Consider the following 26,065-nt stretch of genomic DNA (forward strand, 5'->3'; position numbering starts at 1 on the left):
GCAAGTGAACCAAAAAAACCGGCCCCAAAGAAAAACGGAAACAAGTTTAAATGCAAGACACTGTCGAAACCTTCCATGGCAGCGTTGAAGAAGTCAGCCGGCGCAAACTGTTATGCCTGCTATACCGTCTTTGTTGAGTATCTAAAGGAAATAACCACCCTTTTTTTCATACAACTTAAGAGTGTTACAACGGCCCACCTGATGGAAAGTAGTAACCGTCGCCTATAGACATGAGCAGTACCGTGGACATAACATAACACCTGAGGACTCGGGTGTTATTCCTCTGTACCGTGTAAATTCACTGCCATATCCCACCCTTCAAACCGAAACACAGCCATGCGAACACAACTGCTTCACGGTTGAAACACGAATACCTATCCTTATATCCTAAGTACATAACAAACATAAAAAATACGACCGAAGCGAGAACCTCTTTTCTTGAAGTCGGTTCCACTTAACCTACTTCGGTCGAATAAATGCGAATCCTTTAGTCTGGGTTACGGAGATCAAATGAAACAAACGGATAAAACTTAATTAGTTTATTTGCTATATTCTTCTTTTTTTTTTACAAAATCAACAACCTCTTGGAATCGTAATATAGAATCCATAACTAAATGGTAAAATTATTGCTAATACATAACTAAACTTTATTAAAAATCGGCTAAAACAGACTCGGGACTCCGCCCGCGCTCACGTAACAAAACCCATCAACTTTACAATGCAGGGACTTACTACTCTCAAACATATATGATCATATATTTATAAACATACTTGAGGGGGGACGGTTGGGCCGTGCCCACCTACAATTGTGTAGTGCCCACCCAAGAAAGTCTGAATTAGAGCTGTCAGCTGTGAGCAGATTCATCTAAAAATATATACGTGCATTTCTTTATGGGGACAGGTGTCCCCTGGTAAATAATCTTAGACGTCATTGCGTATAATTGTTGTATACTTAGATAATACATTTTAAAGTTTAAAAGATATCTACTTTTTGCTCTGAAAATAACTGAGTAAGTAGATTTTGCTCCACAAAAGACCGACTCCAACCGGGGCAAAACTGAATTCATAATTACCTCAATACTTTAAAATAATAGTCACAACCATAAACCCGTTTATATTTATTTAAAAACTAAACCGCTGAGCCGGTTTTGATGCAATTTCCACAGTACCAATCTGAAAACAACGTTTCAGATAAAAAAAATCAAAAATTAACACAAAAACGACGGAGTTCTTTGGTAACAAAACAAAATAAAAAAAAACTGAATTGACAATTTCACCTTTTTCGAAGTCGGTTAAAAACATTATAACGTAAAATTTCATTAAAATTTTAATATGACATATATAGAGAAGAGGCATTATAAAAATAGTTGTATAAATAACAGAGGTTCGTGCCTCCAGTCGAACTGTTTATAGCTACTCCTCTCCATCCAAAGGTGGCGTGCAAGAGATCGCTCTCAGCGATAAGGCCGCGCATTGTTCTCTCAGTGCAATATTACCTTGTAATTGTTTGTATCTATAATAAGTTTACTATTGTAATCTTATGGAGGGAACAATACAGAGTACCTATCTATATATCTAAATAAAAAAAAAACAAAAATATTTGCAAAACAGAATTTAACTCTTAATAAGTAAATTTAAGACTACCCTCTTATTCACAAAAATGTCAAACCCTTCTCTTTTGAACTAAATTCTAAATTTGAAAGAAAGTGACAAAACAGTGAACAGTATTTTAACTATATAATTTTAAATAATTAACCTTTAAAAGCCTGATTTTTTAATTCGAATTAAAAATATGTATAAGTGTACCCTTTACTGTGTTCACTAATGGGGAAAAGTAGTTGTCACCAGAGGGAGACTTTGTACAAAAGTCGATTGCTTGGCCACCTCTGTCACATTCGTGTTTCTACCGTGAAGCAGTTGTTTGCATGGTTGCGTGTCAGTTTGAAGGGTGGGATATGGCGTGAATTTACACGGTACAGAGGAATAACACCTGAGTCCTTAGGAATGGCAACGCATGGGGGGTAACATGGGCGAAACAGTACACTCTGTTATGTCCACGGTACTGCTCGTGTCTATAGACGACGGTTACCACTTCCCATCAGGTGGGCCGTCAGCTTGTTTGCCATTCTAAGTTGTATAAAAAAAGTAGTAAAAAAAATCAAAACGATATTTTTATATATATATTTATTTTGGAAAAAAAAACATTTGGTATCATTTTTGATACTTTAGCCATTATGGTGGTCAAAATGTTTAAATTTATTTAATAATGAAACAATGCAAACCGCGGTATCAAATTTGAAACTTCAGGCATTTAAAGGTTAACAGATTTGTAAACGTTTTCAGTTTTTATGAATAAGGGGGTAAGTTTTCTGAAATAAAGTATGACTCTCATGAATACATGACCCTATATATTTAATAGTATAACGTATCCCTTTAGACAAACCTTTCAATATTGTCAACAACAAACGATCGACTACTAGGAGTTAACGTCACAACGCATCAGTGGCGACCTTACACACACATGATTCCAGAGGGCGCCACCTACGCACGAACACGTAGCGACATCTGGTGTAAGTACAAATTAGCAAACATCACATTTCGTATCGACATACAATTTACAACTTCACTGTATACACCCTGTATTTATATAAAAAAAAGAAAAATACCTTTTTTTTATAACACGGGGCAAACGAGCATGCGGCTCACCTGACGGTAAGTGACTACCGCCGCCCATGATCACCCACAACACCAGCGGCATTGCAGGTGTGCTGCCGGCCTTTCAAAAGGGAATATGCTCTTTTCTTGAAGGTCACGATATCGTATCGGTTCGGAAATACTGCTGCTGGAAGTTGATTCCAAAGAGTGGTTGTGCGTGGAAGAAAGTGCCTTGAAAAACGCACGGTGGAGGACCGCCACTCGTCCAGATGGTTGGGATGAAATTTTAGTTTATGGCGGGTTGTACGGTGGTGAAAATCAGCAGCAGGTATCAATCCGAACAATTCCTCAGAGCACTCCCCGTGATAAATTCCTAATTGGCAGTTCCACCAAAAAACCTAAAGTGGAAACCTTTTTTTACACTTGCCATAATTAGCAAACAATTTGACATGTCGAGTGTAAACCACATAGTGAGCTAAGCTAAGCTAATATAACTCTGTTAAGATTAGCTCATTCACCTTAGAGTCCTTCCAAGTAATTTTAAACTTTATTTCTTTAACTAAGAGAACTAAATCATATTAGATTCTAAATATACAGGGTGTAAGGAACAGGTTGGCCGAAACGAAAACAGCTGATTCAAATGAATGTACTGAATCAGATGGCAGATTGTTCTCCCGCCGGTAATGCACCGCAGCCGTATAATTAACGCTTCTTAGTGTCGACGCCGCGCAATGTATTTGAAATGTTACGCTCGACACGACGCGTGATACCTACAGCGCGCGGTCAGTGGCGCTTCTTCGTAGGTAGTTTTCGTACGCTTGTGGCTTTGACCTCACACAGCTGACCTGTCCTTTACACCCTGTATTAATATTAATATTTTTCATAATTTTGCTTTGTCTATTATAGTTCCGGCATCAAATAAAATTGCGATAACGACGTCCAATTTGGAATATAACTTTCTGTGTATATACCGGAACGAAAATAAAGACAGACAAAATGTCAAAAATAATATTGTTTTAACTAGGGCTGCCGTCCGTCCGGAATTTCCCGGATTTTGAAAGGCGTTCTGGGGCCTGTCCACTTTTTTATAGGAAGGCGATCAATTGAAATAAATCTTAGTTACGTTAGTCATCCACAGTTCAGCTTGGTTTTTATATAACTTTTTTTTTATTATTGTTACAAAAAAAATTGTTCTCCGAAGTGTCCGGGGAAAGGCCCATATTTCGCCCGAATATCCGGGATTTTTCGGTGTCGGCAATTCAGGTGATGGCAGCCCTAGATTTGACAAATATTGGCCTTATTAAGACCTCTCATATCAATTCTCCTTACAACATCTCTATGTGAAAACATCGTGTGACTACAATTTTATTATATTATATTTGACGGTTTTGTGAACAAGTGGTAGGCGTTTTATGGAACATTTAATGATGAAGTCAAGCGGTTACACCCATCCATTACATTGTTACAACAAAATATACCATTTCGTTAATTAAGGAAACATTTTTGAATTATATACTAATAAAAAATATATTTACAATTTATATACACATTTTTATTTACAATATTCAATTATTAATGTCATATATTTATAAAATATATATATTTATTTCTATGCCGGCGGTACTGGAACCGTCAACAAGCATCCTTTGATGTAGGCATGGGTAAAATGGATACCGATCCAATATATATATATGCAACTTAGAATGGCAAACAAGCTGACGGCCCACCTGATGGAAAGTGGTAACCGTCGCCTATAGACATGAGCAGTACCGTGGACATAACAGAGTATACTGTTTCGCCCATGATACCTCCCCACGCGTTGCCATTCCTGAGGACTCAGGTGTTATTCCTCTGTACCGTGTAAATTCACGCCATATCCCACCCTTCAAACCGAAACACAGCCATGCAAACACAACTGCTTCACGGTAGAAACACGAAATGACAGAGGTACCCAAGCAAAAGACTTTTGTACAAAGTCTTCCTCTGGTAAATACATTGATGGCGGGAAAAAGCGTCCGATCAAAAGTATATAGACATCCGACAAATACGGGCGATATCGGAATGGCTGATCACTTTTTTCCAAAACTACCCAATATATATGTTGATAGACCAGAGGGAGACTTTGTATAAAAGTCGATTGCTTGGGTACCTCTGTCCCATTCGTGTTTCAACCGTGAAGCAGTTGTGTTTGCATGGATGGCTGTGTTTCGATTTGAAGGGTGGGATATGGCGTAAATTTACTGGGTTCAGAGGAATAACACCTGAGTCCTCAGGAATGGCAACGCATGCGGGGTATCATAGGCGAAACAGTATACTCTGTTATGTGCATGGTACTGCTCATGTCTATAGGCGACGGTTACCACTTTCCATCAGGTGGGCCGTCAGCTTGTTGGCCATTCTAAGTTGTATAAAAATAAAGATATTGGAACGGTACCAATATTACTATATTTAAAGTCAACTTTCGTGACTGTTTTTTAAATTTTTAATCAATTGCATTAAAAATAGCAGAATTAGTACCTACTGAAATAAAAAAAATAATTAAAAACAAAAACCCCATACCCAAGTTACTCGACTACGCAAAAGGGGTAATCGCTTTATCAAATAAGAACTTGTCATATGTGACGTCAGAACATTCAAGAGTCCTGTTTTTCATTCATATCGCCATTTTCAGCAAAGGCTCTACTAACTCAACCCAGAAAAAATCTGTATTCTTCTGAATTCAGTAGGTTTTTGACGTTTCTGTGTATTTATACTGATACTACCTTTTACCCGCGACTTCGTCCGGGATAATTAATTTACCCGGGTCACCTAAATGTTTATAATATATAAAAATATCTTTTATTTATTTATTTAAACATTATGGACCAATAGAATGTGATAAAAAAGGCGGACTTAATGCTATAGGCATTCTCTACCAGTCAACCTTTGGGAAGTGCAAACGTACTCGATGGAGGTTTAAAAAAAAAGCTTTTAGCCACGACTTTCTTCCCGTTACAGGCATATACTCACTGACCGGGTGAAAAAGTACCTTAGAAGTAGACGGAGAAGGATCTCCGACCTATATACTAAGTGTATACCGAACTAGATGGCGTTGTTTCATATTAAATAAATAAATCTGTATGTATCTAATATATAAAATTCTCGTGTCGCGGTGTTTGTTACCAAACTCCTTCGAAACAGCTTTACCGATTTTTATGAAATTTTGTGTGCATATCAGGTAGATCTGAGAATCGGCCAACATCTATTTTTCATACCCCTCAATAATAAGGGTGACCCAACCATAAATTTTTTATTTTTTTTATTTTTTTAACATTTTGTTTATTATAATTCAGCATTGAAAAATACATACAACCTCAAATTTTCACCCTTTTACGATCAACCCCTGTTTTTTAATTGCGATTTTTATATTCCGCAATAGGGTTGCAAGATGGCAATCGAATATAATAATTGTAGTAGGATAAATTTTCATGTATAGTTCTAGAAATAATGTATATGGTAAAACAACGTTTGCCGAGTCAGCTAGTACTTATATAATATGAAACAGCGCCATCTAGTTTGGTATACACGTACTATATGGATCGGATCAGAGAAGGCAACTTTTTATCCCGGTCAGTGGACACATCCCGTTCCGAGGGACGTTTATGCACGTAAAAAAGGTCGTATTATATATTACTAACATTTTTTTGAACCCGAATGACCGTGTACAATCCCTACCCTTGCAATCCATAGACAATTATTCAACTTTTCTTTACGCAATACGTCAAAGGCACGCCGATCGTTTACCACTTGTGTCGAGTGAAAGAAAAAATAAATTTCGTATAAAACTATTGTAACTAAACACTATGGTGGCCCATCATGTTATGGAGCGATCCCATTTGATCGCCAAATTCTTTTTCTAACCTAAAATTGTAATCTTGCGTACCGTGAATTGTTCGTATGTGTATCCTTAGGTATGAGGTTCTCGTGAAAAACTTGTAGCATATGTGACACTGGTACTTTTTAAGTCCCGAATGCGTCTCCAGATGACGTTTGAGTTTACCTTTAGTTATAAAGCCCTTACCACATTGCTGGCAGATGTACGGCTTCTCCTTAGTGTGGGTGAAGCTATGCAGTTTAAGATAGTAATGCAATTTGAAGCTTTTGTTGCACACCGTGCATACGTGCTTCTTCTCTTCCGTCTTTGTTATATCTTCTATTGCAATTTTCGAGCCGTGAGACTTGAGATGCTCTTCTAAATAGTAGAAGTGTTGGAATACCTCACCGCATATGTTGCACACGCGGCTTCTCTCGTCCGGCGGGATCATGTCGCTGATGTTCGCCTGCGTGTCCGAGTGTTTGGGTATTTTTCGCGCGTTCTGCAGCACCATGGCTAATATGTCGTTGCGGTTTTCCTCTATGATTCTGTAAGAAAAAAAAAAATTGCGTTCTATTTTCAAATAGATTAAAAATTAATTCTATACATAAGAGTTCGGAAATATTTAAAATTGTTCTATTATTTAAAATTCGAAATACAAACAAAGACGGGCATTCGAAATTCGATTGTTTATGCGTAAAAACATACAAATTACAAACCAATTGTACATCATACAAGTTCATTTAGACAATACACACAATTGCAACTAATAAAAGCTTTCATACATCTCCCATACAAACTGTAATAAACGTAAATATATACAGTCCTGCCTTCTGGAGCGTACCTATGTTCAATTCAACATAATAGAACTTCCATACAAATTCATACAAACCTATGCTATCAAGTTACAATATACACAATTTTGACGACGACTATATACGAGGAATAGAAGCTCTCATACATTTCCCATACAAACCGTAATATACATATAGTGCTGCATTCTGGAGCATACCTATATGTAATTCAACATAATACAACTCTCATACAACTTCCATACAAATACATACAAACTGCCATAAAGTTACAATACACACAATTTCGACATCGACAGTTCACAGCCAATAAAAGCTTCCATACATCTCCCATACAAACTAAATTTAAGACAAATACACATAATCCTACCCTTTGCAGCGTATCTACGTTCAATTCAACATAATACAACACTCATACAACACCCATACAAGTCCATACAAATTTAAATGAAGGCGTATACTCACAGCCCTTCCTTCTGGTGGGTCGACAAGTGCATCTGTATGTGGTATTTAGTGTTAAACATATGCGCGCAGACAGGACACTCATATCGCAATACGAATTTGTCGACTCTATGGCTCACTATGTGCCGTTGGAGCTTGCATGGCGCGTTGAAGGTTTTCGAACATATATCGCATATATATTCTTTTTCCGGTTTATGGTGCTTCCTATGGTATATCTGTGGGGGGTGGAAATTTATTTATTCTTTATTAATCACTTTACAAAAAAAAGTCTGGTAGAAAAACTTGTACTTTATATTATTCTCAATTTCATATATAATATAGTATATGTGGGGAGAAAGGGATTGTTAGTAATGGAGACTGAGAATCCCATTGCTAGCAATATACCCAACCAGGTGGACCTCCTCGCGGTTCCCCCTGGAAACTATCATGGTTAATTCCTGATGAATTCATCATGACGGGCTAACTGGCCTGTTTTCATTCTCATCTATCACCCTTCACTGGTGCTCCGCCGGCGTATCCCGTTAGCGCAGGCGGGGTTACTATACCATTTTCACCCATCAAAAAAAATATAGTATATGTATATATATATGTCATATATAACAATTGACTGTCCTACCATTTTTTTAGCTTGCTCCTTTTAAGGCCCCATTACAAATACCATATGCCTGCAGCGTCCCTCTTAAAACATCTTCAAAGCCTCACGCAGCTGCCAAGCTTGGCAACTACTGGCAAAACCCCCATGGAAAGGCAGCAGTGGTCAGTTGGAAGCTGTTCATTACGATAATGTAGTCACATTTTTTTTATACCACTGAGGTGGCAAACAAGCATACGGCCCACCTGATGGTAAGCGGCTACCGTAGCCTATGAACGCCTGCAATACCAGAGGTATTACGCGCGCGTTGCCGACCCTGAAGAAACCTCTTTACCCCTCTTTTGAAGAACCCCATGCTGTAGTCTCTTGGGAAAACCTCGGCAGGGAGCTCATTCCACAACCTGAGTGTTTGTGGAAGGAAACATCTTTGAAACCGCGCAGTACGCGACCATTGAGGCTGTAGGACATGAGGGTGAACTCCCTGTCGATGGCGAGCCGTACGATGGTAGAAAGTGGCTGTGGGCATCATATTAAACAATTCCTCTAAGCACAGTCCATTGTACAGGCGGGTGAACACGCAGAGTGAGGCAAAATCTCTCCTAAGACTTAAGACGTACCATGGTCTCCCTCCGTTTGTAGGATTTCCCACATATGGTGCAGAGGTAGGGCTTTGGTCCCGTATGGGAGGCCTCGTGGGTCCGCAGCGAGTCGTCATCGGCCGCTTCCTCCAGGCAGAAGTTGCACCTTAGCACCAGGCTCTCACCTTCGTGACTCTTCTTGTGGACCTGAAAAGAAAAACATGCATTTTTTATGATATTAGAATAGTAATCAAACCCATGCTATCGGTATACGCTAAGGGGGGGGGGGAGGGTACCAGGGTATAGGGATGCGTACTATATACCAATATCTATACCAGACGGAGACTTTGTACAAAAGTCGTTTGCTCGGCCACCTCTGTCCCATTCGTGTTTCTACCGTGAACCAGTTGTGTTTGCATGGCTGTGTTTCGGTTTGAAGGGTGGGATATGACAGTGAATTTACAGGGTACAGAGGAATAACACCTGAGTCCTCAGGAATAGCAACGCATGGGGGGTATCATGGACGAAACAGTATACTCTGTTATGTCCACGTTACTGCTCATGTCTATAGGCGACGGTTACCACTTTCAATCAGGTGGGCCGTCAGCTTGTTTGCCATTCTAAGTTGCATAAAAAATATTTAAACATTTAGTTTATATATATATATTGTAACTAAATATATATATATATATATATATATATATATATATATATATATATATATATATATATATATATATATTGCTTATCGAATATATAATATTAATAATAATAATAATAAATTTATTTCTTTATACAAAGGTAGTTAGTTACATTACAGGGTTTGGTATCTCCTGTTAAGCAAAAATTGCTTGTGTTAGGAGAAACCGCTCCTTCACAACAATAATTAAATTTCATGATCATTACAATTTACTTTTCTTTTTTTCTTAATCAGCATTAAAAATTTTACTTTGTTTTACTTTTATACAATAATACTAAAAAAATTACATATCATAAAAAAAGAAAAAATGTCTATTTATGATAATAAATGCGGTCGTATATGTGCTTGTTCTTGTGTGTATGTGTGTGTGCGAGCGTGTGTGTGCGTGCGTGTGTGTGTGTGTATGTGTGAATTTGTGTGTATGGTATAGATATATATAATAATATAGTTTGTGTTCTTTATTATTTTTTTTTTTTACTTTTGTACTTTTTATTTATTATTTATATGGTTATTTTTTAATTCCAGACTATATTTTCTATTTCATCGTAACTTTTGGCTTTAAGCCAAGTAAATAGAGTCTTTTTACATTTATGATAATTGAGTGAATATATATCGAGTTCTTTATTTAAATTGTTATATATTTTTGATGATTGACTGGTGTATTGTCTTTTTGCATATGTAGTTTTAACTGTGATTGTATCAGCTACTTTGTGTTTTCTTCTATTTTTATTCTTTTCAGGATTATATGTTAGCGATTTATGTTTTTTTAATGTAAGTTGAAGTACATATAATTTTCTTACTGTCAGAAGATCGGTTATTAAGTAAAGGCTTTCAGTAGGGAACCGAAATGGTTTAAAGTACATCACCTTTAACAGCGATCTCTGTGCCCTTTCTAGTTCTAGAAATTTTATTTTTGTTGCCCCTCCCCAAATTGCTAAGCAGTAAACAAGGATAGATTGAGCCAAGGAGACATAAATTCGCTGCAATAAGGTTTTTGTAGTAATATGACGTAGCATTTTAAATACCCAAATAAGCTTTCGAATTCTATTCATAATTATTTCAGAGTGTTGGTGCCAAGATAAACGCTGATCGATAATTACTCCCAGGTATTTGGTGTTATGTACCTTATTAATTGTAGCGCAAGAACAATTTAAATTTTGAAAGTTTCGGCATTTGTGGATCTTTATATTAAATCTATTTTGTGGTTGTGTACGATCATAGTTAGTAAAACAGATGTAGTTAGATTTAATGGCATTTAAAGTCAGTAGATTATATTGCAGCCAATCCGCTATTTTAGCCAGTCCGCTCTCAGTATGTAACTTTACTTGTTCCCAAGTCTCTCCTGTGAAAATAACAGCTGTGTCATCAGCAAATGAAATAACTAATCCCTCTTCTAATGCCATGTTACATAAAGTATTAATATATATAAGAAACAGTGTAGGGCCGAGGACGCTTCCTTGCGGGATCCCGTACGTAACTGTTTCTTCTGTACTGATAAATTCGCCTATCTTAACCCTTTGTTTCCGTTCACATAGGTAGTCTTTAAAAAGTTTAAGAGGTATTCCTCTTACACCTATACCCTCAAGTCTGTACAGAAGTTTGTAAACGGAAACAGTGTCAAAGGCTTTTTTGATATCAAGGAAAACAGTTAAACACTTATTTCCCTTATCAACCTCCTCTGTAATTTTAGCAACAAGCGTCGAAACTGCGTCTTCAGTAGAAAGCCCCTGTCTAAAACCGAATTGCTGCGATGATAATATATTGTATTTAGTTATATAATTTGTTAACCGGTTGTTAATTAATTTTTCTAAAGTTTTAATACTCTGTGATATTATCATAAAATCAGTATTTTTAACTCGCATTTGTTTTAAAAAATTCTCTGAAGTACATTCAACTACTTGTATTGTATCAGAATTGTCTATTTCGTTTATTACTTTTAGTGTACTATCCATAATGAAATTTATAAAATGTCAGGACAATACACTTGAGAGTATTTTTATGTGTGTGCATATATCTGTGTAAACAAGCGTGTATGTGTGTGTGTAAATGAACATATGTGTATGAATGTGTTAGTATTTGTAATGAGTAGGTACTGTATAAATATATATCTTGAATTTGTATAAAATAATAGAAAGAAATTAGTGTTGTTTGTAGTGTAAATGAGAGCATATATTTGTTTGTATAAACGATCCACTCTTTTACATTACATATTCTATTAATATTTTTTACATATAAAATAATATTATAATAAATCATCACACGGCCAAAATATAACAAAAACTCATTTATGGCTGGAACTACGTCTAGTCATTTGAGTTGCATTAGGGAATTTATTTGTGTTTCATTTTTTATGACAATAATGGGGGAGTTCTCATCTTTTCTGATGTACACCCTTCCATAGGCTGTCCAACAAAATTTATATCCATTAGTCTTGGCTACTTCTCTTGCAAGGTAAAATAAGCGAGCTGCCTTAATGGTTAGCTGCTCTGAGACAAAAATCGGAGTATACTCGTCAATCTTAAATCCAAGATGTTTTGCACATAACTTTTCCTTGTGCCTGATATTATATGATTTACTCGTCTTGATGAACTCGGCTTTTAAAATTGTGGATGACATCTCAAGTATGACAGAACTATTTTTTGTGTCACTCCTTTTGTTATGCACTCTATATATATCTTTAATATCTCGCCTGTCGATATTACAATCTATAGCCTTAGATAATTTCACAGTCATGCTTATTAAATCTTCCTTATTTTCATTACTATTTTTTGGTACATTTTTTATCTCTATATTAGCCTTTCTACTTCCGCGCTCCACATCTTCTATTTTTTCTTCCAAAATAGTTATATAGTCTTTGTCTTTTTTAGCCTGTTGTTCTAGTTGTTCTATTTTCTTTTTTAGTTCGTCATTTTGCGTAGCAAGAAAGGCCACGGTATTCTCAATATTATTATTAGATTGTTTGATTTCCATCACGGCAGAGTAAATTTTTTTGTTCTCCTCTTGCTGAGTCGCCATATTAGATGCCAGTAAAACTTTAATTTCATCCTTAAAGGCGCTGAATTCAGCCTCACATTCATGTTCTCTGCCTCGTTTACTTCGCTTAATCATAAAATTTGGTGGAGTACTTTGATCCTGTTTTTCCGAAAGATTTGTTTCCGATAATGATTTATTGCTCATATTCTCCATTCCTATTACCGAGATATTTGACAGTAATAAAATAATATCAAAATGTATTGTGTAGCTAAACACAATAGATCGATTCACGTAGATTAAAACTCAGGCGCTTTACAATGCAATCTTAAAATAGCTATAATGAGCTGTCGCACACAATACAATTCTTCGGTTTATATGAATGTAACAGGTAAAATTATAGGCGGAGCTTCCGCGACCAATCACTTGCAGCAGACGGGGCACTTCATTAACTATTATAGTAATAGTAAACCTTGCGTTGATTTCTAAAAATAGATAGGTAACTATTCACCGTACCTTATATTGCCGATTACCAGGCTGTAAGAAGTTTTGAAGAAGTAGGTAAATTGCGCCGCTTTATAGATGCTTCTTTACTGCTTATGCACTCCTAATGCGTATTCAATATATTTTTTGTAATTAAAATGCAAATAATATTATTAAACAAAGAAAAGTACACAATAAAGACGTCAACACCTTGCGGCGGTCCGAGAGGAAGAGGAATGTGAATAATGTAATATTGATGTGAAGGAATCTATCGATATCGGAATGGATATACACCCATTCCGATATTGATAGATTCGATAGATTAGGTATACACCTATCTGCTCCTAATATCTAGAGTAGGGGGGAAAGGGATTGTTAGTAATGGAGACTGAGAATCCCATTGCTAGCAATATACCCAACCAGGTCGACCTCCTCGCGGTTCTCCCTGGAAACTATCATGGTTAATTCCTGATGAATTCATCATGATGTGCTAACTGGCCTGTTTTAATTCTCATCTATCACCCTTCACTGGTGGTCCGCCAGCGTATCCCGTTAGCGCAGGCGGGGTTACCATACCATTTTCACCAATAAAAAAAAAATCTGGAGTAACCCAAATATATAGATTTCAGAACGGCGATGATATCACCCATAGCTACTAGGGAGGCATGATAGGTGAGGAAGAAAGCAGGTCAGTTGGCACATCGTGAAATTTGACGAGAACTAATCAAACTGGTTCTCAGGGGGAACCGCGTGGAGGTCGACCCGACAAGGTTTATTGCTAGCAAATAGCAAATGTTAGAATCCATAGCAATAGCAAAAACTAGCAATGGGGTTGTTAAACACCATAATTTACAGTCCCTTTCCCATAACTGCGCTATCGGTATACACCGGCGGGGTACCAGGGAAGCATGATAGGTGAGGATGTAGTCAAATTAATTGACTCAGTTTAACAAGAATTTACTACAATGCCGTGTGGTCCCAGCATAGAATAGGCCACCCCTTCCTCTCCCGTGGGTGTCGTAAGAGGCGACTGAGATGAGGGATGGACAGCAGCGTCCTCTTAAAACATCTCTGAAGCCTAACTGCGGTTGCCAATCAGCCTGCCAAGCGTGGCAACTACTGGCAAAACCCAAGGAGAAGGCTTATGTCCAGCAGTGGACAGATAAAGGCTGATATAATTATGATGAATCACAATGGTGTCTTAGAAGGTAGATAACACGAGTAGATCACAATACTGCTCGCGTGAGTGGCGCCCCCTGCCGGCAACACTTTCTAAGCCGCTACCGCTCACCTGCAAGGTCTCCAGGTGCAGGAACCGTTTGTGGCAGTAGCAGCAGGCGTGCGGCCGCCGCTGCGACCTTCGACTGGACTCCGACCGCTTCATCTTTTTCGCAAACTTGGCCTTAGCTTTCTTGATTTGCGCTCTGCGATGTAAATAAATAATGGTCACATAGCTCGAAGAACTGATAGAAAAAAACCAATCTTGAGTGGCAACCTCGTACGGGCAAACGCAGTGTATAACAACCTCTAAAAAGATGAAGTGACGACCTCATGCATTGCAGGAAGTCAGTAGATACAGATGATACCGTGGACGTCACAGGATACACTGTGACGCCCATGGTACACGTAACGCACTGCCATTCCTGAGGACTAGAGGTGTAACTCCTCCCTACCCTATAATCCCACTATCACATCCCACCCATCAATCCGAAACAGCTATGTGAACACAGCTGTTGATTTTTTTATACCATGAAGATGGCAAAGAAGCATACAGCCCGTCTGATGAAACATTCTAGTAGCCTATGGACGCCTGCAACACTAGAAGGGGGCGTTGCCGACCCTGAAGAAACTTCAATATACCAGGGGGAAAAGAATTGTTAGCAATGCGGACTATCAGTCCCATTGCTAGCAATATACCCTATCAGGTCGACCTCCCCGTAGTTCCCCTGGAAACCATCGTGCTGAAATCCAGATATATTCATCACGATGGACTAACTGACCTGTCTTAGGGGGGAAAGGGATTGTTAGTAATGGAGACTGAGAATCCCACTGCTAGCAATATACCCAACCAGGTCGACCTCGCGGTTCCCCCTGGAAACTATCGTGGTTAATTCCTGATGAATTCATCATGATGTGCTAACTGGCCTGTTTTCATTCTCACGTATCACCCTTCACTGGTGCCCCGCCAGTGTATCCCGTTAGCGCAGGCGGGGTTACCATACCATTACCATCCATTAAAACAAAACCTTAATAAACCATTTTTGAAAAACCCCATACTCTAGTCTCTAGGGAAATTAACTTCAATAATTTCACAATTCTTACTTCTTATCCGCTTTCTTCTTCCCCTCGTCGTCACCTTCTTCCTCAGACTTGACATTCTCCATTTTAACATCAGCACTGTCTTCTCCTTAAAAAAAAATCCAATTTTAAAGCTCAACCATTATATGACTTTGTACAAAATACCTTTGCTTGGCCACCTCTGTCACATTCGTGTTTCTACCGTGAACCAGTTGTTTGCATGGCTGTGTTTCAGTTTGAACGGTAGGATATGGCGTGAATTTACACGGTACAGAGGAATAACACCTGAGTCCTCAGGAATGGCAAGGGGTATCATGGGCAAAACAGTATACTCTGTTATGTGCATGGTACTGCTCATGTCTATAGGCGACGGTTACCACTTTCCATCAGGTGGGCCGTCAGCTTGTTCGCCATTCTAAGTTGCATAAAAAAAATATATATGATAAATGTAATGTAACACTGACCTTCCCATGACTCCGAATGCGTCAACACGTGCCTGTGCATCTTACTGGACGTTATAAACCCTCTGTTACATATGTAACATTTAAACGGCTTCTCCCCGGTGTGAGTTCTCATATGTATTCGCATATAGGACGCTGTGCTGATGCTCTTCTGACATATCTTGCACTGAAGCGGCCCCTCGGACTTGCGTCGCGGCTGCGAGGGGGACGGCGGATCGCTCTCTATCTTGGGTGTGGACGCCCATGTGTTTGACGGGAAGTAGTCGTCGTCGGATGCGCTAGAAATTAAATGTAATGTAACATTATAAATGGGTTGTAACATTCGTCGAATAACAGAGTATTTATTGTCAGAAAAACACATAGTTACAACAGAAAATACAGTAATATTACATTTTATTTTATTTATTCATAAACAATCATTTGTATTTGAATGTCATAGTAGGAACTGGCTTAGCTGATGCTGTACTGGTCCCAGTGCAATGTGAACAGCTGCACAGCGCTTGTTTTCAGCCAGTCCCTCTCTTGACAGCAGTTTAGTGTCTCATATTAGGTAAAAGGAACCGGCTCAGCTGATGCTGAGCGAGTCCCACTGCAATGTGAACAGCTGCACAGCGCTGGTTTACAGCCAGCCCCTCTCTTGACAAAATTGTTAATAATGCGGATTATCAGTTCCATTACTAGGAATATACCATGTCAGGTCAACCTCCTCCCCCCCCTGGAAATCATCGTACTGAATTCCAGGTGCATTCATCACGATGGGCTAACTGACCTGCCTCACCTATCATTCCACACTAGGGCCTCGCCAGCGTAAACCGTTAGCACAGGTTATCATTCCATTATCAGCCATAAGAACATTACATATCTTACTTCTCATCTTTGAAGTCTTCCTCCTTGACTTCCTCGGGCTCTGCATGTGTGGTCTCTTCCTCACACTCCTTCTTCACCTGCACATCGCAGTCCACCTTCACCTCCTCGATGTTCATCTTCACCGGCTCCACAATGATGTCCGTTGGTGCTTCGCTTTCGAATTCTTTGTTGTCTTCATTGTGAACTGTGATGCAAAATATTTGTTTTACAACACAGTGGGGGTGGGGAGGAGGGGGGTAAACGAGCATGCGGCTCACCTGACGGTAAGTGACTACCGCCGCCCATGATCACCCACAACACTAACGGCATTGCAGGTGTGCTGCCGGCCTTTTAAAAAGGAATATGCTCTTTTCTTGAAGGTTACGATGTCGTATCGGTTAAGAAATATTGCTGCTGGAAGTTGATTCCAAAGAGTGGTTGTGCGTGGAAGAAAGTGCCTTGAAAAGCGCACGGTGGAGGACCGCCACTCGTCCAGATGGTTAGGATGAAACTTTGGTTTATGGCGGGTTGTACGGTGGTGAAAATCAGCAGCAGGTATCATACCGAACAATTCCTCAGAGCACTCCCCATGAAGGCCTTTTAAAAAGGAATATGCTGTTTTCTTGAAGGTTATGATTAATAATTAAAGACTGTGTTCTCCTAAAAGAACTAACTTCAATTGTGATAAGACCAGTTATTTAAAAACTTAACTGCAGAAAAAGAATTTGATCCCAAAGTGATATTTATAACTGCTCTTCTCCATCCAAAGGTCGCCTGCAAGAGATCGCTCTCAGCGATAAGGCCGCCCATTGTTTTTTTTTATACAACTTAGAATGGCAAACAAGCTGACGGCCCACCTGATGGAAAGTGGTAACCGTCGCCTATAGACATGAGCAGTACTGTGGACATAACAAAGTATACTGTTTCACCCATGATACCCCTCATACGTTGCCATTGCCTGAGGACTCAGGTGTTATTCCTCTGTACCCAGTAAATTCACTACCATATCCCACCCTTCAAACCGAAACACAGCCATGCAAACACAACTGCTTCACTGTTGAAACACGAATGGGACAGAGGTGGCCAAGCAGACGACTTTTGTACAAAGTCTCCATTGTTCTCTCGGTGCAATATTTCCTTGTAATTGTTTGTATCTATAATAAGTTTACTATTGTAATCTTATGGAGGGAACAATAAAGGCTATCTATCTATCTATTTACATTGCTCCGGCGGCGGGGGCCAGTCCTCCCACAGATCTTCTGTCTTCGGCTTGCTTTCTTCTGTTTTCTCACGTAACTGCTCTTCTAGCTCTTTCAGGTATGGAAGAATCGCGTTGTAATCTGAAAATATATTTATTTAAACAATATGGACCAATAGAATGTAGTACAAAGAGCGGACTTAATGCTGTAGGCATTCTGTACCAGTCAACCTTTAGGATGTGCGGGAAAGGGATTGTTAGTAATGGAGACTGAGAATCCCATTGCTAGCAATATACCCAACCAGGTCGACCTCCACGCGGTTCTATCTGGAAACTATCATGGTTAATTCCTGATGAATGCATCATGATGGGCTAACTGGCCTGTTTTCATTCTCATCTATCACCCTTCACTGGTGCTACGCCAGCGTATCCCGTTAGCGCAGGCGGGGTTACCATACCGTTTCTACCCATCAAAAAAAAAACCTTTAGGATGTACAGAGGTACCGATGGCGGTTTAAAAATAAATATTTATTTATTTTTCAGTATATGATAATTTTATAATAAGAATAAAGTTTAATAAGTTTTTTTACCAAAGGGAGTCTGTACAAAACTCGTTTGCTTGGCCACCTCTGTCCCATTCGTGTTTCTACCGTGAAGCAGTTGTGTTTGCATGGCTGTGTTTCGGTTTGAAGGGTGGGATATGGTAGTGAGTTTACACGGTACAGAGGAATAACACCTGAGTCCTCAGGAATGGCAACGCGTGGGGGGTATCATGGGCGAAACAGTATACTCTGTTATGCCCATGGTACTGCTCATGTCTATAGACGACGGTTACCACTTTCCATCAGGTGGACCGTCAGCTTGTTTGCCATTCTAAGTTGCATAGAAAAAAATATATTGTTGGTATAGTTAAGTTTATAGTTAGTTTTAAATACTCTGTAACATTTATAATTAAATATTGTGTCCCACAAAATAAACCAAGTTCAGTTGTAACTAAACCAGTTATTTTGGTTTAAAAACTAAACTACTGAAGCGTTTTCGATAAAATTTCTACAAGACCAAACTGTAAGTATAACCTTTCAGATAAAAAAAGAATTTTCGAAATCGGTTTACAACCGACGGAGTTATGAGGTGACAGACATACAAAAAAAAAACAGAATCGAGGACCTCGCTTCTTTTTGAAGTCTACCAACCGATTTTAAAAATCCTTTCACCTATACAAAGCTACATTTTTAGCGAGTATTGTATTAAGAAAAAACCGCGTGACGCCGGAGCGGTTCACTAGTGTAATATAAAAGCTGTAATTTTTTTTATGGGTGAAAATGGTATGGTAACCACGCCTGCGCTAACAGGATACGCCGGCGGAGCACCAGTGAAGGGTGATCGATGAGAATGAAAACAGGCCAGTTAGCACATCATGATGAATTCATCAGGAATTAACCATGATAGTTTCCAGGGGGAACCGCGAGGAGATCGACCTGGTTGGGTATATTGCTAGCAATGGGATTCTCAGTCTCCGTTACTAACAATCCCTTTCCCCCCCTAAAAGCTGTCATTGTAATTTGAACTCAATTACTACATACCATACGGTTCCCCCTCCAATTTGTCCTCGGGATGCTTTTTGTCGAAATGTCTCGTCAAGTATTCAAATCTGAAAATATGCAAATTTGTTTTTTTACAACACAGGGGGCAAACGAGCATGCGGCTCACCTGACGGTAAGTGACTACCGCCGCCCATGATCACCCACAACACCAACGGCATTGCAAGTGTGCTGCCGGCCTTTTAAAAAGGAATATGCTCTTTTCTTGAAGGTTACGATGTCGTATCGGTTCGGAAATACTGCTGCTGGAAGTTGATTCCAAAGAGTGGTTGTGCGTGGCAGAAAGTGCCTTGAAAAACGCACGGTGGAGGACCGCCACTCGTCCAGATGGTTAGGATGAAACTTTGGTTTATGGCGGGTTGTACGGTGGTGAAAATCAGCAGCAGGTATCAATCCGAACAATTCCTCAGAGCACGCCCCATGATAAATTCGGTAGAAGATGCACAGAGATGCAACATCTCTGCGCAGTTTCAGTGGATCAAGTCGGACAATAAGGCGTTGACTATCAATAATTCGAGCCGCCCGACTTTGAATGTGGTCTAACGGAAGGAGTGGCGCTCTTGCCAATATTTATCGAATTCCGTTCATACCCTCTGGACAAGTGGCAAGCGGATTCATTGATGAAATCGGTATCGCTAGCGAGTCCGTGAGTTGAAATGAGACATCCGGCGTTGCTCTCATTCTATCTCATGGACTCGCTAGCGATGTCGGTTCCATCGACGAATCCGCTTGCCACTTGGCCAATCGTGTTCGAGTTCTGATCATGGTCGTGTTCGAGTTCTAATCATGGTTGTGTTCGAGTTTTGATCATGGTCGCGTTCGAGTTCTGATCATGGTCGTGTTCGAGTTCTAATCATGGTTGTGTTCGAGTTTTGATCATGGTCGCGTTCGAGTTCTATTCATGGTTGTGTTCGAGTTTTGATCATGGTCGTGTTCGAGTTCTAATCATGGTTGTGTTCGAGTTTTGATCATGGTCGCGTTCGAGTTCTAATCATGGTTGTGTTCGAGTTTTGATCATGGTCGCGTTCGAGTTCTAATCTTGGTTGTGTTCGAGTTTTGATCATGGTCGCGTTCGAGTTCTAATCATGGTTGTGTTCGAGTTTTGATCATGGTCGCGTTCGAGTTCTAATCATGGTTGTGTTCGAGTTTTGATCATGGTCGTGTTCGAGTTCTAATCATGGTCGTGTTCGAGTTCTGATCACAGTCACATTTGAGTTCTGATGATAGTCACATTTAAGTTCTGTATTAATGCATGAGATCTATTGAGTATAAGTACCTATTAGGTATTCGAAAATTAATAATTAAAAAAAACCCTCACCTAGAGAAGAACCTGTAACATATCCGACACTGATATCTGATGGCGAGGTGTATTCTCTTGTTGTGCCGCCCGAGTTTGCTCGCCGTTATGAACGACTGGCCACATATACTGCAAGTGTACGGTTTCTCGTCTGAAATGCAAATTAAACTTTTTAAAAAAATAATATTTTTGCTTAAAACATCACCAAATCCATATACGGTTTGTTAGAAATGTAAAAATACTTAACTATCTGCAAATCAATACTGTTAGAGGCAAGTTTAAACAGTAAAAAAATATAGGCGCCCATTGCTGAACTATATTATAAATAATGGGACTAGAGGCCTCATTGCTAACAATATACCTCATCAGGTTTACCTCCAAGCCGTTCCCCCTGGAAACCATCTTGATTGTGTTTTTATGAATTCATCACTATGGGCCAACTGACCCGCTCTCTTCCTCACCTATCATCCCTCACTGGTGCCCCGTCAGCACAGATGGGGGTACTATTTCATTGTCATTCATTAAAAAAATGTCCATAAGAAGGCTACCTGCCATCTAAGTAAGTAAGAACATCCATGGCAGCATGAAAGAAACTAACTATAGTAACTACAGGCAAATCCCTCTTATGGGAGAGGTTTTTACCACAGGGAGACTTTGTACACAAGACATTTGCTTGGCCACCTCTGTCCCATTCGTGTTTTTATCGTGAAGCAGTTGTGTTTGTATGGCTGTGTTTCGGTTTGAACGGTGGGATATGGCAGTGAATTTACAGGGTACAGAAGAATAACACCTGAGTCCTCAGGAATAGCAACGCATGGGGGGTATCATGGGCGAAATAGTATACTCTGTCCACAGTACTGATCATGTCTATAGGCGTTGGTCACCACTTTCCATCAGGCCATCTTTTCATTCAGCTTGTTTGCCATTCTGAGTTGCTTAAAAAAAAAGGCTATTTTCAGCAATGGACAGTTAATGGCTAATACAACAATTTAATAGTGTTTTTTACCATTAAACAATATCTCACCTGTATGGGATCTCACATGTAATTTCAAATAATAACTCAAAGTGAACTGCTTCTGACATGCAAAACATTTGTATATCTTTTCCAAATTGATATCAGGTGGTTTAAACACTTTAACATTTGATCCATTTTCATTTCCGTTGCTAGCTGAATTATTTTCGTTACTATTACTATTGTTTCCGTTAACTGTATATTTCGTTTCCTGTGCATTATTATTCACTGGATTCTCTGAATTACCTGTATTCGTATTTTCGTTATTTACAATATTTTTATTATCGTTAATTCCATTTACATTTTCATTATTTATTGTGTTTCCGTTGTTCTCGTTAAAGTTGAATTCCGACGCTTTTTCGTTACCAATATAACCATCCTCCGGTTTTATGTCAACCATTAAATCTTCGGTTTTGATTTTACCCAACTTTTTCAATCTTTTCTGTTCCTTTTTCATTTTTTTCCGTTTTATTTGATTTTTTATTTTCAAATCGTAACTCGTTATTCTGTCTTTGTGTATTGTAACATGCTGGTCTAGTTCCTGCAATGCTGAGTAACTCACGTTGCACACAGCGCATCCGTAGAACGCAAATGTGTTGTCTGTAATTTTTTCAGACCAATAATTGCTTTTCTTTCCGTTTTTCTCCTTTTTAATATTTTTTACATCTATATTAGGTTTGACATCCTCATTAGTGGCATCCTTTTTCACTGGTTTATCGTTATTTACATTTTCTTGGTTCATCTCTGGTAACTTCATTTCGTTATCGTTGTTTGTTACATTCATGAACGATTGGAAGAATTCGTTAATAGGGTTTTCGAGCTTGACATCGTAAGAATATGGCGGGTTGCCCTGTATATTGTTGTAGTTGACGTACGTTGGATATTCGTATGTGCTCAACGGATCGATGTCTACGTTCATGTTACTCATCTTGACAGGATCTAAGTTCATGTTAGTACTATTCATTTTTGTTGTCTGTGAAAAAAGAAAATGTAAAAATTAATACCCTTAGGGGCAAAATAAACATTTACAAAAAAAAAAATATTACCAGTTTCTTGCAGAGTATTTGTTTTTCTCATCAATTTGGATGAAAACATTCAAATTTGATACCATGATTGATAAATTTGGTAAATTTTCTATAGGAGGATATTATTATATTGTAAATATAATTTTAAACATTTTTTTATTCTGGTAATGTTATTTAAACATTAACAGATTCTTAAATAACATTATAATCCATCAAATTATAGAAAGATTTATTTATTTATATATTCTTTATTGCACTTGACCAATACATGTAGCGATTAGTTTAACAACTTGTTAGCAAGGGAGGACTTATCTCTGAAAGAGATCTCTTCCAGCCAACCCAGTGTAGTTGGAGAGAAAATAATTTAATTTGGGTAATCCAGTGCAGGAAAGGTACCGGTGAAAATAATGTAAATCGAGAATTGTTCACTATGGTTTCCAGGGGAACCATGTGGAGGTTGACCTGATATTGCTAGCAATGGGGCTGTCAAACTTCATTGCTAACAATCCCCCCCTTGCAGGCGGGGTTACCATTTCATTATCATCGATAAAAAAACAAACCTTCAGCTTCTATACTTGTTATGTTACTCTGTATGAACCTTCTTTGTAAGTGTAACAATATCTGCTTAAACTATTATTATTACAAGTTAATCAATTGTCAATTACAATGTAGTGTATAAAATTTGTAAACAAGTAACCTTTTACTTTGTAACTATTAAACATCACTGAATTTTTTGTAAAAAATACAAGAGTTTAAATGGGTTTGCTGAACTGTTTAAGTTAATTTTTAAACAATCAAACACTTGGAGACTTCTTTCAGTGAATAATGACCGCTTGAAACATCTTAAACGATACATTTTTTTTAGTACAAATATTGTTCGTAAGTTTACGTTCAAGGAAAATATTAATTATGCCTCGCTACGTGTCGTTAAAAAAAAAAAAGAAATTGTAAATAGATAAAAAAAAAATTAAACAAAACAAACCAGTACATACAGCCATAAACGGTTCTTACAACGGAAACCCGTCCGTGGATTAATCGATACAGTGAAGAAAAAAGTACGTACCTACCTTAATGGGCTGTCGTCACAAAAAATGATCTTTTTTTATCAACACACCAAACGTATGACAAAAGAAATCATCATGTTTCTTATGCAAATACACTCATTTTGCCACAACATATCATATAAACACTAATTTAAACTTGTGCCATGGTTAATAACATAGTTATCACTTTATTTACGGTTTAAAACAACAAATTATTAAACAAAAATTCAGATTTTTTTTTTCGCGTGACTGACTGATTGCGCTTCGATGGCCGTCGGCTGTCATAACGTATTGCCATTTTTATAAATTCTATTTCCTTATTATACATTATATTGATTTTTTTTTATGTTTTCTATGTTCTCACAGATTGTAATTCATAACTGACAACTATTTGTCATAATTTTCAGCTAAATGTCCTCAAATTGATATCTTCAACTCACGTCTAAACACCTTCAAAAGCATTTTACAATCAGCCACCAAGTCTCTTTGACATGTCCATATCTATATGTATTTTTATTATTTGCATGTACTTCATTGTTATTTACCAAATTCATATGCTTTCTTTATATAACTTTATAATTTAACATTGTATGCCGACTGCTTTAACCATGCTGTGTGTACACGTGTTTGGGTCTCAATCTAGTTCAATCTATTATCTTTATATAAAGTCTATAATGTTATTGATTGTAACCTGTTGTGTATACCTAGAATAAATAAAAAAAAATTAAATCACTGATTCTAAACCGAGATCCGGATCATTCTGGCGCCCTCACGATCCATCGGAAAGAATAAATACTTCGTTGTTTCCTCCCACGGACTTGAAGTGCCATCCGCACTTGCCGCTGCACGTGTTCGGTGAAGCCATTAAGGCCATCTGCAACTTACAGCAAATACAGATCGAAAAAGTTTTGAATTATTAGAGAAACTTCCTTACAAATTATATAATATTACTTAAAATGTCTGTAAATTAATTAATATCTTTTTTAAAATAAATAGTATTTCATTTCAATCGAATTTATGACGTTAATGTGTAAACAAAATGCTTTGATGTTTGTTATATTTTATAATAAAAAAAAATATTCTTTAGTTTTTTCTTTGAGTGTATACTTTGCAAAGAAATATTAATAAAAATTCCTTCCGAATACCTTTTTACTGGGTAAACTTTTCTATTTGGCAACATTTTTTATAAGTGTCAAAAGTCAAGGTCAGGATGTTTATACGTTTCGTTTTACCTAATGAGAAAATATTCTTCAATTTAATATTAAAAATTAATATAATTATGAAACAATTATGTTAATTGATCAAAATATTTTAAAATAATTGTTTATAATGTAAGAAATAATTTATCTAAGCAGATACGGTTTAAATAAATTATTTTTGTACTTACATGAATTAGGTTTAGAACATCGCTGAACCATTTTCAACCATAAGTATACAGCTTGAAAGTCAACTTTACATTATTTGTAACCTACTGCTGTATTACCTCTTAGTGACCACATAAATTCTGACTTCGAATCTGGTAAACGAGACAAAATTTGTGTATTAATTAATGTAAATATTTAATAAGAGAAAGCATCGATGATGACATCGTAAGCAATGATGATGACAGGTTCGCCTTCGAATACATATTATTATAAAAAAAAAAAAATACGGTTTTATTTTTCAAAAAACGGCAACTTCTTGACACCAAATATTTTGCTTTCTAAACTAAACCACTGCATCGAATTTGATAAAATTATAATATGAACACTATGAGAGTATATCTTGTCCGAAAAAAAAAATAATTTTCCGAATTGGTTCAGAATTGAGAGAAAGGGCTCATTAGTAACAGGATCTAACAGTGCCGTTGCTAGCAATATACCCTATTAGGTCGACCTCCACGCGGTTTTCCCTGGAAACCACCGTGGTTAATCATTATTAATTCTTCAGGGGCCAGTTAACCTGTTTTCATCCTCACCTATCATGTGTTCCTGATACCCCACCAGCATATACTGACAGCGCAGGCGGAGTTACCATTTCACTCTCGTTAAACAGTCATTTTATAATTTTTTTTATACAACAGAATGGCAAATAAGCTGACGGCCCACCTGATTGAAAGTGGTAACCGTCGCCTATACACATGAGCAGTACCATGCACATAACAGAGTACATCGTTTCGCCCATGATACCCCCCATGCAT

The 26,065-nt window shown here is 37.9% G+C and overlaps 1 protein-coding gene across 3 annotated transcripts; it reads right to left on the reverse strand.

Moving 5' to 3' along the window:
- Nucleotides 1-524: 524 nt before the first annotated feature.
- Nucleotides 525-24,169, reverse strand: LOC113516558 (zinc finger protein 14-like). Of its 3 annotated transcripts, none has more exons than XM_052899074.1 (12): nucleotides 23,911-24,169; nucleotides 21,831-22,791; nucleotides 20,828-20,957; nucleotides 19,492-19,559; nucleotides 17,931-18,050; nucleotides 16,732-16,915; nucleotides 15,868-16,142; nucleotides 15,428-15,512; nucleotides 14,397-14,529; nucleotides 8,992-9,159; nucleotides 7,786-7,997; nucleotides 525-7,056 (listed from the first exon to the last, which is right to left on the reverse strand). In XM_052899074.1, the coding sequence occupies exons 2-12, from the start codon at nucleotides 22,780-22,782 to the stop codon at nucleotides 6,489-6,491; spliced, it is 2,895 nt and encodes a 964-aa protein (XP_052755034.1). In that variant the 5' UTR covers nucleotides 22,783-22,791; nucleotides 23,911-24,169; the 3' UTR covers nucleotides 525-6,488. The 3 variants fall into 3 exon arrangements, with proteins under 3 accessions (XP_052755034.1, XP_052755040.1, XP_052755046.1); XM_052899080.1 differs by having other exon boundaries at nucleotides 23,907-24,169; XM_052899086.1 differs by lacking the exon at nucleotides 525-7,056 and having other exon boundaries at nucleotides 7,782-7,997.
- Nucleotides 24,170-26,065: the final 1,896 nt, after the last annotated feature.

This window comes from Galleria mellonella, unplaced genomic scaffold (assembly GCF_026898425.1).
Source record: "Galleria mellonella isolate WM207_F2 unplaced genomic scaffold, CSIRO_AGI_GalMel_v1 utg121, whole genome shotgun sequence".
NCBI classification, from domain to species: Eukaryota; Metazoa; Arthropoda; class Insecta; order Lepidoptera; family Pyralidae; genus Galleria; species Galleria mellonella.

Excerpts from the sequence above, each read along its gene's own strand:
- LOC113516558 (XM_052899074.1), bottom strand. The coding sequence starts at position 22,782 with ATGAATAGTACTAACATGAACTTAGATCCTGTCAAGATGAGTAACATG. Across the intron at positions 18,051-19,491 it reads ATTGGAGGGGGAACCGTATG|ATTACAACGCGATTCTTCCA; the intron begins GTATGTAGTAAT and ends ATATATTTTCAG. Across the intron at positions 14,530-15,427 it reads AAGAAGAAAGCGGATAAGAA|AGCGCAAATCAAGAAAGCTA; the intron begins GTAAGAATTGTG and ends TTTACATCGCAG.